General features: G+C 39.0%; 2 protein-coding genes across 3 annotated transcripts; one reads left to right on the forward strand and one right to left on the reverse strand.

Annotated features, from left to right (window-relative positions):
* The first annotated feature begins 11 nt into the window (after positions 1-11).
* utp3 (UTP3 small subunit processome component) lies at positions 12-8,888 on the forward strand. The gene is made up of 16 exons (XM_042508627.2): positions 12-239; positions 2,163-2,250; positions 2,908-2,964; positions 3,059-3,115; positions 3,201-3,321; positions 3,407-3,475; positions 3,582-3,703; positions 3,791-3,946; positions 4,076-4,147; positions 4,915-4,955; positions 5,042-5,138; positions 5,880-6,017; positions 6,113-6,249; positions 6,329-6,389; positions 8,328-8,435; positions 8,591-8,888. Exons 1-16 carry the CDS (start codon positions 223-225, stop codon positions 8,678-8,680), a joined length of 1,431 nt encoding a protein of 476 aa, XP_042364561.2. The 5' UTR covers positions 12-222; the 3' UTR covers positions 8,681-8,888.
* On the reverse strand, positions 8,746-11,782 carry ppcs (phosphopantothenoylcysteine synthetase). Of its 2 annotated transcripts, none has more exons than XM_042508637.2 (4): positions 11,639-11,782; positions 9,809-10,343; positions 9,624-9,727; positions 8,746-9,446 (listed from the first exon to the last, which is right to left on the reverse strand). In XM_042508637.2, exons 2-4 carry the CDS (start codon positions 10,338-10,340, stop codon positions 9,123-9,125), a joined length of 960 nt encoding a protein of 319 aa, XP_042364571.1. In that variant the 5' UTR covers positions 10,341-10,343; positions 11,639-11,782; the 3' UTR covers positions 8,746-9,122. The 2 variants fall into 2 exon arrangements, with proteins under 2 accessions (XP_042364571.1, XP_087945760.1); XM_088089634.1 differs by having other exon boundaries at positions 11,663-11,728.
* Positions 11,783-14,418: the final 2,636 nt, after the last annotated feature.

Genomic DNA, 14,418 nt, shown 5'->3' on the forward strand with positions numbered 1-14,418 from the left:
AGACCACCATCAAAACCACAGAAGAAGAAGAAATCCCGGAAGCACGTGGTACCACAGACCAAAACGTTTCATTTCAACTGAACGCAACTGGACTTTCACAGTTTGCGTTTCTTTTAATCTCCAGATATAACCACTGGCACTGAAACGTCTTATTTTCGTTTTCGTTGTAGCGTCCTGTGTTGTTTGCTAACGTGAAGCAAACAGGTTGAATCATTTTCCACCATGGTTCGAGCGAAAAGGTGAGTCTGGCTAAAGTTAGCTGACAGCACTGCACGTTTTTGATGTTTTTATAAACCCCAACACCTGCATGCACTGTTTTCTTGTGGCCATTAACAGTTAGGGGGGGACGTGTTATGGCACCATTGAGCTTTTTAAAGTCCTTTAAGTTGTCAGCACTAAACCAGGACCCTCAGGGTTCCCACCAGGACCTGCAGGACCTTTAAAGATATACAGACATCCTCTGAATGCTGCAGAGGTGAAAACATATTTACAGGACCGTAAAATAATATAATAATTACGATGTCGAAGTCTGTGTCCCCGTCGGTATGTGTTTTCCCTGACCTTTTTTTTTTATGGTTATACGTTTAGCGCTTATCATGTGCAATTAGTGTATATATGTATGTATGTGTATCGTTTAACTCTTGAGTTTTGCGTCTTTTTTTGTATTTTTATTTTTTGCTCTATTTCTAGTTTTTATTTTTTGTTTTTTACTTTTTATATTGTTCTTTTGCTCTCGAACATACTTTGCTTTGATATCCATTTGCTGCTGTAACAATGCACATTTCCTCGTTGTGGGACTCATAGAGGATGATCTTATCTTATCACTTCACGTTTTATTCCAAACCAAAGTGTGCTTTGGTGTGTTTTAATTATTTTAGCACTTGATTTTACTTGTAGCACTTACATAATTCTATTTTATATCATTAATATTTTATTTGTCTCATCTATTTTTTTTTAAATAAAAATATTTTCTTATATTTTTAATTTTTCGTCTTCTATTTGCCCCCACTCCCCCTTTTTGTGTGAAATATTAATTTTAGATATTTTGTATTATATGCTATATTATATATTATTTAAACTGCAATTTTAGCACTACAACTTTGATTAATGCACCCAGACAACTGTAAACCATAGAAACTACGTAACCAATCCTTCCTCTGCCCCTCCTGAACATGTGGACCAAACCCTTTTTATTTTATTGTTATTGTTTTTTAAATAACCATATATGTTTTTTATAAATAAAAACTCACATGCACCCGTGCCCCTCCCAAACCTAAGCACAGGGGCACTGCGCATTAACAGGGGGAAACTGCAGTACTTGATGGGCGAACACACTTCAATACAGCTATATCTCAGAATATTTTTGGGATAGCGGTACTCTTGACTAAAAATAATAAGAATATTTTATAACTCATTTTTAAGAACATACAATTGCAACAAAATAAGTGTTATAGTTATGTCAACATAAATGTAGTTTGCCTTTAGATAATCAGTAAAAACTGATTGGAAATGATCTCTCAGGTCTTTAGTTTGTAAACAACAACATTAACACAGAGTGAGATTTAGATTGTGTGTTAAATCTAAATATTACACAACAAAGTAAAATCGATCAGTAGTACATATGCAGACATATATATGTATGTATGTATGTATCTGATTTGAGAGAATGCCAGAAGTGTGCAAAGCGGTCATAAAAGCAAAAGGTGGCTACTTTGAAGAATCTAAAATATAAAACTGATTCTGGGTTTGTTTGACACTTTCTTGTTGCTGCATATTCCCACATGTGTTCTTTCATAGTTTTTATATTGTAAGTAATAATTTACAATGCATAAAATAAAAATAAAGAAAAACCCACTGGATGAAATGGTGTGTCCAAACTTTTTACTGGTACTGTATATAAATATATATATATGAATGAATGAATGAATGAGTGAGTGTTTTTCTCCACCTGGACCTGTATTAGCTGCTGTCTCTCCTCCACTCTTCTTGCTGTGGTGTTTGTCTCTCAGTGTTGTCCATCAGACCCCCTACACACACAAAATATTGCCCTTATCACGATATGAACTTTTTTTTGATCCTATTAAAAATTATACTGGTATCATCATCGATGATATGATATGGCACACGCTCAACTCTGTCTCCTTTTTTTTTAAATTGCTCAGAAATGTGAAGATACAGAGGCCAAAGAAAACAGAGCGATATGATGAAGATGATCCTGAAGCCTACAAGGACATGCTTGTCCCTGATAAGGTAAGAGGACTCAGCAGAAGATCTGTCACTGCTGCTACAGCGTTGTCTGTCTGCCCGGACTTCTGTTGTTTGACAGAAAGCCCAATAAAGCATGTATGTGTGCTGTCGATACTTACAGTATGCTTCCGTTTATAAGAATTTTATGACAGAAAAGTGTTTAAAATGTGTTTATTTCATTACAACATTGCACAAGAGGGAAGCCCAGGGAGAACATCTAATAACAGAGGTTTAACATACTGAGAGCAAAAGAAATATACTGCACATTGAACACAACGGCATGTAAAACATGCGCCTACTTTCTCAGAGTCACACACGAATCCACTTTTTTGCTGCATCTTTCCTGCTTTCCTCTTCTCCTCCCGGGTTCCTTCACCTGCTCGGTAATTTCCAGAAAGGCACTAATTGTCTGAGGCCACTCAGTAAGCGCATGCACAGCTCGCGATCGGATGAGTCCACTTTCACCTCAGGAGTCTCTTAAACACTAAACAAGTTTAGAAATTAGTGACACTTTTCTCTAAAACTGACACTTTATTGTAATGTTGCTATCTGATGATATCTAGCCTCATACAACCAAAAACTGCTCTCAGCCTTCGACAAAATGCCACCACATCAACTCTGCTATGTTACTTTCAACACGTGTCGTTTTTTCCCTTTCAGAAATCGTCACAGTACACAAAGGACAAAATCGATGAATTTCATGATCAGAAGATCGCAGTAAGTTTACCTCAACAGTAGTTCTCTTGTTACTGTATGATGCAGTTTTTATCCTCATTTTTACCTTTTTTTTCCTGGGGTCTCTTTGCCATAGAAACTTCTCGCCAGCGGTGTTCAAATGGAGAGCGACGAGGAGGAGCTCGATGATGAGGTGACCGCTCTTGTGTTTGTTTGGATCTAACTTTAGAAAATTATTGTGGCTCAGGAAAAAATTAAAGCTTGGATGAATTTCTCAGGAAGAAGTGATGGCCCTGGATGATTCAGAGGAGGAGGAGGAGCAGCAGGAGGAGGAGGAGGAGGAGGAGGAAGATGAGGGGACAGACATGGAGAGTGATCTAGAAGGGAAAAAAGAAGAAGGTAAACATAAAATCATCTGTTTACGTCCAAGATTTCGCTTAATGTCACATTAGCCCATGTAACTGTAATGTGCTGTCTTCCTCAGATCTTCCTAATGAAATGGCCTGGGGCAACAAGAAGAAGATGTTCTACGACTCCGACTATGTGACCGCCAGTGAGCATCTTTTATCTCCAGCAGAATTATTCAGGCAGTTCATGATAGTTTTGTTGTCTGTGTGGTTAATGTCGGCTTCTGCAACATTTTAATTGTGTCATTAAAGAGGGGAAATCACAAGATGAGCTGGAAGCTGAAGAACAAGAGGAGGAAGAAGAAGCTAAAAATATCCAAAATCGTTTAGCTGCAAATCTGAGCGAGGAGGATTATGATTTAAACTTTTTGCAGGTATTAAATTATTTTAAATCTCTCCTGCAGTTTGTATACATGTGATGTTAGAGATGTTTATTTTAGTCGTTTTATGTCTAAATGTAGGAATTTGCTGTGGAAGAGAAGGATGAGAACAAGACTGTGCGAAAAGAGGAGAGGATCGTGAAAGACCTGAAACAGATGTCCCAGAAAGAAAAAATGAAACTTCTGAAAAAGGAATCACCGGAGCTGCTTGAACTTATTCAGGACTTCAAGACAAAGGTAAACGAAACGTGTTAACCAAAACACATGTAAAACAACCTCAGATTTAATAAGCCCAAAGATAATCACTTAGTTAGCACAACATGTCATGGATGTGAATGTTTTTTTTTCTCTGTGGTGTGTGTGCAGCTCAATGAACTGAAGGATGAGCTGCGGCCCCTCGCACAGATGGTCAAGGACGGAAAGATCCCACCAGGAAAGGTGAGCGCATGTGGCTAATTTATAACTCTGAATTTATCTGCAGACTTTTAGTGTTAAAGCAGCTATAGTCGATATTTTAGACCAGCAGTGTATTAAATGAAAATGTGAAAAAGCGTAAAACAGATAGCTCGTTATGATGAACCTGTGGTCAGTCTTAGTAACTGTTACCTGCAGACATCTACTAACTGAAATGATTGTGGAGGTCGTCTGTGATCTTAATCCCATGTAAATCTGTCATGGTTATAATTTGTCAAGTGAAAACTCTGTCACACATTACTGACCACATTTCACACAATGATGTAATGTAAGCAATTTTTAGGAAAATACAGACTTATCCTGCGCAGATGTGCTGCATGAAATGCAGACATGGGGGGACAATTTCTATTTACTTGAGATCACCTTAATACTCGTCCCATGCAAATAGGACTTTAGAGCAACAGCGACTCAGCAAAATTGTATTGTATAACACATCAACCTGTTCAACCTGTTTAAAATCAAAGCTGAAATGTTGGTTCCCATAAGCTGCTCAACCTGGAGCTGAGTACACACATTTAAATCTACCACAGTGGTACGATTTTTTAAAATATTTTACTTTAATTACTACAGTTTAATAAATAAACAGGTGGGAAATGTGATGTTTAGTGCTATATTTAAGCTTGTAGTGTGGATATGTGTTTGGGAGTAAAAAAAAACCCAAAACATTTTAATAATAGTATTTGTAGCAATCAAGAATGTGAATCAGAATGATTTTCTCCTGTTTTCCAAAGGGTGCCGACTACCTCAAGACAAAACAGCAACTGTATCTCAAGTGAGTTGTAATTCAGTTATAATTGAAAGTTGCAGAATCACGTCTCAGTTGTCCATTGAATGACTGATGATTCTTTCTTGCTACAGTTACTGCACAAACATCAGTTTCTACTTGGTGCTAAAAGCAAAACGGATCCCTGTTCACAACCATCCAGTGATCGAAAGACTGCTCACCTACAGAAATGTAAGTCCACGTGTTGAAGTTAGACTGGTTCGAGATGATCCAGTCCTGCACAGAATCGATCACCGACGATCACTGCACAGTGTACGCCCGTTAGATTTCTGTCCAACTTCATCCCGACTTCCTCTGACATCAATGTGAACAACAATAATCTCAAGTGGGCGCTGCAGTTAGTCTCGAACGACTGCAAAACCCAGGGCATGATGGGAAACGCCTGGCTCTCAGCTGAATGGTTTAAATGTTGACTCAACTATATGTTGATACATTTAAGATAGATTTAACTTTTTTTGAATTTCAGAGATTTTGATTTTATTTGTCTCATTTGAAGGTTTTTGAGTACATGTTGTCTTTTTTATAAAGCCCACTATCACACATCACAGTTTGCCTCAGTCAGGAACAGGATCTGAGTGTTTTTGTGATTTCCTGTACTAACCGAAGGCTGCTGGAAATGCTGAAAACTGTCCTACTTGATTGCAGCTTTTTGTCACCGTCGCCTGCTTTTGTCCACTTTCCAGGCGAGGAGCAATTCATCTTGAATGAGCCTATTAACACCTGCTGCCAGTTAGAAATACAGTATTAGTGAATGTGTTTTCACCCTGTGTGTCCTTTTCTTTTGAACAGCCATTTTGTGCTGCTGTTTTTGATACTACCTCTACTGTTCACAGCTGCAGCATTAAATATTTAGGCTTGGGCATCAAATTAGTTACAGCCCTGTCTTACTGACTCTTTAATCCCTGCCTGCAGCTCATCAATGAACTGAGTTCAGTAGATGCTCGGCTTGCACCTCAGTTTCGCAAGCTGCTCACTGGTGAGGAGAAAGATACGACCACCAGCAGATCAGCAGAAGGCAAGAAGTCCAGAGTCTCTGGTAAAAAGGAAAAGGTGAGATTTTTTTCTTCATCCTCAGACCTCACTTTGAATCCGGTGCTGATGTTTGATATGAAACTTTAATAGTGACGAGTGAATGTTGTTTGCAGGACTCTGGAGAAACTGTGCCCGAGGTTGAGGAGGACTCTGACTCTGACCTGGACGAGGAAGCAGCTCTGCGTTTCTACAAAGAGTTGGAAAAGCGGTCGAAACTGAAGCGAAAGGGCAACGAGCCAGAAGCTGAAGAGTACGAATGATTTGATTTTTCAAAATGAAACTTGGGACAAAATCAACTTGGGATCTGATAAACTCTCAATTTGTTGCAGGATGGAGGAGGATGAAGAGGAAGAGGAAGATCCAGATGCTAAGAGAGGAATCACTTACCAGGTGCGGCGTTACAACCACTCACACACTAAAATGTTTGTTTTATCAGGGACTTAAGTGCTCTGTCGCTACGACAGATTTCTGTCATTTGGAGTTCATCCTGGCCGTTTATGAGATTGGTGTAGACTTGAGGAAAAAGGGGAATGACAGAGGGCAGGCGGTGATGAGAGAGTGAGAGCTGAAACAGGGCGTGTGCGCGTGACACTCACTGATTGGACTTGTTTTAACCACCATCATCAAAGCTTTTTTTTTTTTTTTTGAAAAATGTTTTCCCTGCTGAAGACGAGGATTGCGTGCAGCTTTTGTTTACTTATTTACAAGCTTTTCTACTTCTGTGCATGTGTTGTTAGATGCTGTATGCACGATGAGCTCTCCCTGCTTTTTAGATGTAGTTTTGGTTTTCCACCTCCTATGAAGAGCAGTACAGAGCCGCGTCTCTAAACGTCTCACCCAGAGTCCCAAACGGGCTCTGTGTGTCAGACAGTCGGAGGGAAAAAACAGAGCACAAACTAATTGTGCACAGAAAACTAAAGTGACTTTTGTTTTTAGTTCAAAATATTATGACTTATTTGCAACTTTTCAGAGATCTCAGATATGTAGGATGCGTTTTAAATGTGTAGTAGGTCCTGAATATGAACAGAAAAGTTGCTTAAACTCTCATGACCTAAAGTCCAGAGATTTATTAATATATTGTAATGAATTAATGTGCCATTGACATGAAGAGGTCCAACATGCACATTAAAAGAGGTTATAACCCCACACAAAGGAAGACTGAAGAGTAAATCATGCCTACACGTCAGTTGAGATATACATATATATATATATATATATATATATATATATATTTTTATTTTTTTTTTAAGTAATACAGATTACCATAAAGCCTTTGTGCATTGTATTTTGTTTTATGTTCATATTTTGAATTGTCACTCCATCACAGAAAACAAAAACATTTCCACCATAAATTGATGCATGAAAATTCCCCAGAATGCAGGAAATTAAGTGTTTGATGCGCCACATTCCTCGGGGAGACCCCCAACGTCATATGTGTAGGATACGTATTCTGCTCCTTTGAAGGCTGCTTTGTTATTTCCATCGGAACAATTCATAAGAACGCTGCCTCCGCGTCATCACTGCCAACTTACTGCTTTCCGATTGGCTGCTGTTTGTGATCAATTATTGGACTTAATTTATGTTGGAATGTCAAACTTCCAACCGATGTGTGCAAATATAATTTATATTCATGGCTTTTTTACTCATTGAGAAACGAATGATAATGATATCCCAGCAGCTCAGTTTAATCAAATCTGCTATTTGACACGATTTGTAATGATGTCAGACACAACACTGTACTCAAGGAAGACAATTAGCCTACATTTTAATGATGTGGGGTATTAACCTGGATAATGGATAGGGGGGCACTGGCCCAAAAAAGGTTGAGAACCTCTAGTCTAGAGTTAAACTTGAGAGCTGCATCAGAGAAAAGCCCCAATGGTTCTGAAAATCTCATAATTTTATATATCGTGTCATTTGTTTAGCAGGCATCGAGAATATGTTTTACAAAATTGCAGGTGGGATACGCGACTTCACTGCAGTGTGATAAAAAGCCCTGTATTCTTAACCAGAGCACAGCTAGCCCTGTCAAAATCAGCCGCGGGAGGCGCATAAATACGGCTGGTTGTAGCTTGCATCTCTTGCGTGATCTCCTTTGATCCCTCTCTGTACTTTGGACTTTTTTTTGGTTGAATAATGCAAAGTGTTTCCAAAGTCATGGAGTAATTGTGTCAGATAATAGTGATCCCAATATTTACCCCAATATTAATGTGATTTTTGCCATAATCGATCATCCCTACTCCACAATGTACTCTATTCATGCATTCAATGTTAAACAATTTATTGCTGAACAGTTATTCTAATTCTAAGTATATATGAATACCACAGATGGCCAAGAACAAGGGGCTCACACCAAAGAGGAAGAAAATTGACCGTAATCCCAGAGTCAAGCACAGAGCGAAGTACAAACGGGCCACAATCCGCAGAAAGGGCCAGGTTTGTATTCATCACCTCAACAAAGCCATTTTTATTACACTGTTTAAAGCTTCCTGGGACTGTCTGCAGGCTCATCAGTTTGAATCAAGACTATCTGTTGATATATCAAACACGTTCCCAAGATCAATATTGACACTGTTGTTAATATTTACCAGGTGCGTGAGGTTCGTCGGGAGGAGACGAGATACAGTGGAGAGCTGTCTGGTATTCGAGCTGGTGTCAAGAAGAGCACCAAACTTAAGTAACAGAGCAAGAGTCCAAAATGTGCTACGAAGTCTCACCATGGGATTAAAAAAATACCAGTCAGCAGTACTTGGAACTGTTTATTATAGGTGTGTAGTAAAGCATATCACTGAATTATTGAACTGTCAGTCAGTTGTAGAAAAATCATGAAAATGTTTCTGTTTTAGATTGCTGCGCAGAGTGAATAAACATTTTACAAACTTTCAATAACTTGCATATTGTCCCTGTATAGACACACCATTATAAGCTTAAAGGCCCGTTTTCAGAGCACGTGTAAAGGACAAGGGAAGGCATGACGTGTTTGCAGTTACAGTTATTACCAAGGTTATGGAACATACTGAATATACAGTATCTTTTCAGCAGAACAGGCAAATATGAAGCGAAACTCAGGATCAGGTAAGAGCAGAGACACAACTTACAGCTGCGTCAACATGATGAATCCTGTCAAACCGCTTGTGTTATGAACTTATTGTGTGCCGACGTCAGGTTGCTCACTATCCTCTCCTCTATCTCCACCTCATTCTTTACATCCTCCTCTGTGAGGATCAGCTCAGCCTGAGTCTCGGGGGTCACCACCACCACGTAACCTCGTCTAGAGTCCAGCACGTTGGCCACGACCGCCTGGTGCCTGTACGTGTCCAGAGCCCGTCGAGCCTTGTCCAGCAGGATGGTTGCGTCTGTCTCCAGCTTAAAAGATATGACAAAGGCCTGAGGTGCCCAGTCCTTCACCAGCGGGGACAGTATCTTGGGGACCATGTTCATGCTGAGCTGAAGGGGGAAAAAAAGTAAAGATTATAGCGGTGAGTTGGGGCTGGGCATTTTAAGGAGGAGGAAGATGAGAGAAATACAGCAGAACCGCTCTGCTGATGGGCCCTGCTTAATGCACACATGAGCATTGCCATCTTGCAAATCTTACTTGTACATTTGCTCTTTTTTTCCACTCACTTGAAGAGGTCCATTGGAAGACTGGATTTTGTGTTCAGGCATCTCAGATGCTGGGATGTAAAAGTCCGACACAGCTGCAGCCAAATAAAACATGGCCTTGGACCCTGAGTGCAAAAAAAAAAACATTTAGGGGTAATGAAAATATGCTTGGTAAAAGCAAAAACTTCAACCTGTAAATGTGTTACCTATTGTGCTGAGTGCCTGCGCTGCTGCTTTGAGTAGATGCAGATACTCTGACAGAGTGCTGAACTCAACGGGCAGAAGGAGTTTGCTTTCTTTCACTTCCTGGTATTGCCTAAGTGCTTTGGCGATGTTGGGAAGCACCTGCTGGTTAACCACCACGTCAGAGTTTCCAGATTCCCCCTCTCCCCCTTTAAAACTGAGGGCATCCAGCATGTTAATGGTTGAGAACATGCGTGTGTAGGGGTAGAGGGAGCGATGCCTGTGAAGGAAGATGACTGCGTAGCCGGAGTCTATGAAATACTCTGCTGAGGAGGCTCCTCGTCTGCCGCTGCTGAAGTTATCGAGGAAGCGAACAGTGCGGGACTCGAGGGGAACCTTGGTGCCTCCTGATGTGATGAGAACCACCAGGCGACCTGCCGCAGCATGATGCTTGGCGAAAGCAGCCATCTTCTCTTTGACCTCCTCAACATGGGAGGGAACGGCAAATTCTTCAGCTAACTTCCCATCAATGGAAGATATTCTGGGTTCAGCCATCGCCTGATGACGGAGAAAGAGAGAGGACATCAGCAGGAAAGAGGATTCAGACAACAGTCAAACACAGACCTGTGTTTAATGGGGAAGTTCTGCATATCAACATCAGTTTAGCCCGCCTGTTCGACCTGTTGTGTCATGTCCTTTGTGGGGCTGCCCCTTGAAAGTCGAAGATTTGAATCATCAGTTGGAGGCCCTCAGTCCACTGAAATAGCTTCAATTCAAGGAGTCTTTTTCTTTCAGTGTTCTTTAGGGACATTTTGGTCCTCAGACTTGAGAGAGAGTGAGCGCTCTTGAATTTCATGCTACTCTTTGATACACAGAGGTGCTCACAGCAGCACAGAGGAGGAGATAGGAGAGAATTTCGGCTTAAAAGTGCTAAATTTAGAGCCCATAGCAAGTTAATAGGACACAGCGCCTGGCTTTTGTTTGATATCTAGTCTTAAGCGCCATAAGCTTGTTTACTATATTACATGGATGCCACTGACAAACTGAGTTTCCAGCAGAGCCCGTTCAGACTTTACAACTTGTTATGTAAAACAACTGTTGAATATTTATATTGAACAGCCAAATCTGATTCAGCTGGTATTATTCTCAGTCGGGTGCAGCCCTAGTCTTTTGTGAGTCTTGTGAGTTTTGTGAGTTTGTGAATCTAGTGTATGTTTTGTCCGTTCTGGGCTACTGTAGAAACATTGCAGTGTGCACTGGTGGACTCTGTGGAGGAGGACCCGCTCCCTTAATAGATGGCTCATTCTAAGGTAACAAATATAAAACCATTATTTTCAGTTGATTATATTTGGGGGGGAAATTATATTCCATTTCTGCAAATACATCCCCCTAAACCTACACACTGGACCTTTAAAATAGTTTGAACAATAACTGAGCGGTATATACGCAGACTTTCAAATCATAGTATTTTGCTAGATTTTACAGGATCTTATTAAAGCTAACAGTAACGTTGTATTATAGCAGGCGACTCTTTATAAGAGCCCAAACTTTACAGCAGCATATGCACGAACCATATATTAACTGAACTCAACATTTGAACCTTGACCTTAACATTTTGCGTAATAAAATAAAATACCGATTAACTACAGGAAACCAAGACTCTTTAGTTAATTATGTCAAGGACAAAATAAGTTAAGTGAATTTATCTGCAAATGTTGAGTGATATGAAGAAGAGCTGGTGAGTCTTTACATACACGGTACAGCACGTTACGTCATCTGCTATTAGACAAATAATTTGCCACTGTGACAACACCGTGAATGAAACAAAAACAACGTTTTGTCACAATACTTACAGATAACACAGTTAAATCTCCTACTTTAGATGTTGATGTTGTTCTCAGTCTGCTTCGAAACAACTTGTGCACTTCCTGAAGGCAGTGAGATGAATTCTTTGGTCTTTATAAAGACAGAGGAAACCCGCCAGCGCCCCCTGTGGTCATAAGCGGTACTGCAACCACCTCAGCTCATGGTATTTCTGAGTAAGGTGAAATCATGTAGTGCGTCATTTACTTTTCTCACTTTCATATGAGGTGGTAGGCTTTATGAACTTTAGCATCACCAGTGGCGCACACAGACTCCCAGAGGGCACAGGGGGAATTTTTTCGTAAAGGGGATCTTTTGGGCTGGACTGTCCCCCTGATTCAAGTGTCATGGCAACAAAACACCTTTTAATGTTTGATAATGATCTGAAATAGTCGGAACTCATCAGATCGTCTTTGTGGTCTCCTTTGACTATTTTCTATCTATGAATAGTTTTAAGAAGTTGTCATTTCCTCAAAAGGCTGGCTGGATCTGGGTGCATGATGTTCACAATGCTCGTTTCTGGTGAGTTTTTTTTTAACTATATACTTTTTAAAGGGTGACTATTATATTAGGACCTATTTATTTAAAATCTCATATGTATCAAAGTTCATATCTGAATTTGCAGTTAGAAAAACGAAATGCACCACATGTGTTAATAACTTTGAAATAGATTTGATATAGTTTTTCCTGTTGAGTGTGTTTTCTATTTTCCCAAAACTCCATGCAAAATAAGAAACAACCAGGGGGCGTTTTTAAGATTTGAGGACACTGGGGGCTTTGCCACGACCTCAGCAGGGGGTCTAGGGGGACCCTTCCCTGGCATTTCTTTTCTTTCTTGTTTTTCCCCTCTTTGGTGAACAAGCTCTATTTTGATACTTTTGTAGACACTCTGGCACCTTAATTACCTTTGTTTTATTAATTGTAATGAGGGAAAAAAGTAGTTAGTAATTAGTATGAACTTTAGAACACTTCTCAAAATGCTATCATTAAAAATGTGTCTGCTAGACTTGGACAACAGTTCAGTGCATATATTTATATTTAAGTATGAACGCAATGACTTATTATTTGGTCTCTTATATTTGAAAAAAATTATATAGCCTATATATTTAGATGCGGGCCTATTTATAAAACATTTGGGGCTAAAGCCTCAGATGCCCAGGTTTAACAACACTTCTGGAAATAACTAATTGAGAATATTTCTGTTATTGTAAACTCACACACTTGTTTAGGTTAGATAATATTATAATCATTAGCTATACTTAGTCGGTCGTCAAAATGTTTTGCAAACAAAATAATCTGTGGGCCTACCAGGTTGTTATACATTTAGATAGCTACTACAGATTTGACATTTTGCTCTTCACCTATTTTTTTTTTGTTTGTTTTTAGATGATCATAAATCATTATTCTATTGCGACATCAATTCAGCTATAACATCTCCATCTGCAGAGACTGTAAGGAATTTAAATATATATATATATATAATTTAACCTGAAAGAATAGATGTTGGTTTGTTAAATGTAAAATTATTTTGGAGAGAATGTAAAGGCTGGTTGGAAAACCCGGCACAGAGGGATTTTTTCGGAAGTTATGTGGCTTAGACTAACTTTCTGACTGAGTTTATCAACCTTTTTTCCTCTAATGTCTCAGATAATCAGCGTTAGTGATAGACCTACCTCCATGAAACCTCTGTGCTTCAGTCTAAAGCGACACCTTGCGCAGAAGCCGGGCTCGTGATTACTGAAGGCTAAAGGTTTTAAGCCAATTCAAAATGATTGATCATTTTACCTCAGATTTTATTTATTAACTGCAGTCTCTCTGATTAACCCACAAGAGGCGCTGTTGTCCTGCGAGAGACGATCACATTTTTTCTGCATATCTGCTTTGCTTGATGCAAGTGTTGATTAATCCGTTACATTTCCGCACAGTTAGTGCTGTGTAGGTTAATTTCATGTTTATAAAAACTAAATGGCCGTTTTTTCCCCCTGAGACTTCATCAGTTAAATAGAAAATAAAAGCGTTAGTTCCAGTTTTATAAAACTCCATTTGGACTTTTGTGCTCAAGAGGCACTTTGTTTAAAAATGAAAAAGATAGGCTACGTAAAATTTAAATATGGCCAAAGGTTAGTATAGCCCAATACAATCCACCATTGGATTATAAAATATTTTAAATTGAAATACAGAGATACTAGGCCCATAGAAAAAATAAAAAGACTATGTAGTTTATAATTAACTTGTAAAATAATTTAAAAAACATAAAATGGCAATGACTGTGTGGGTTTTAAAATGGAACTTTACAGGCCCATTGTTTTCCACTCGATTACGTGTTTTCTATATTTTTGGCCTACACACAGAAGCTGTAGTTCTGGGTGTAGACTGAAAGAAACTATAGTTAGTCAAACCATAAAGTAATCTTTCAAGGCCTCAACAATAACATGTTTCATAACTTTGTCATAAGAACTCATAAAACAATTAGTTTGGGCAAGTGAACCATCCCTTATAGTAACTTTATTTTTTCCATATCATAATAATATACCATACCATATTAATGATAAAAAAATGATATGATAACTCAAATGTACCACATGAAATCATGTGATTTTTCTTTTCTTTTATAAAAAATAAAAATATGATCAGGTCAATGGAAGCTTTCTAGATTACTGAGGATCAGGGCTGTAGATACCACTGAGGACACTGAGGTCATGTCTTTGGTATTTTTCATTAGCTGTATTAAATAAACTCGAGTGCAGTTTATGCTGTACAACGGATAGTT

The sequence above is a fragment of the Plectropomus leopardus genome, chromosome 2 (assembly GCF_026936395.1).
Source record: "Plectropomus leopardus strain MGB_pleo_1.0 chromosome 2, ASM2693639v1, whole genome shotgun sequence".
Lineage (NCBI taxonomy): Eukaryota > Metazoa > Chordata > Actinopteri > Perciformes > Serranidae > Plectropomus > Plectropomus leopardus.

Coding starts and splice junctions, on each gene's coding strand:
- utp3 (XM_042508627.2), top strand. Junction 2,251..2,907: donor ACATGCTTGTCCCTGATAAG/GTAAGAGGACTC, acceptor TTTCCCTTTCAG/AAATCGTCACAGTACACAAA. Junction 6,018..6,112: donor TCTCTGGTAAAAAGGAAAAG/GTGAGATTTTTT, acceptor TGTTGTTTGCAG/GACTCTGGAGAAACTGTGCC.
- ppcs (XM_042508637.2), bottom strand. CDS start 10,340: ATGGCTGAACCCAGAATATCTTCCATTGATGGGAAGTTAGCTGAAGAA. Junction 9,728..9,808: donor GCAGGCACTCAGCACAATAG/GTAACACATTTA, acceptor TTTTGCACTCAG/GGTCCAAGGCCATGTTTTAT. Junction 9,447..9,623: donor CTTCCAATGGACCTCTTCAA/GTGAGTGGAAAA, acceptor TTCCCCCTTCAG/CTCAGCATGAACATGGTCCC.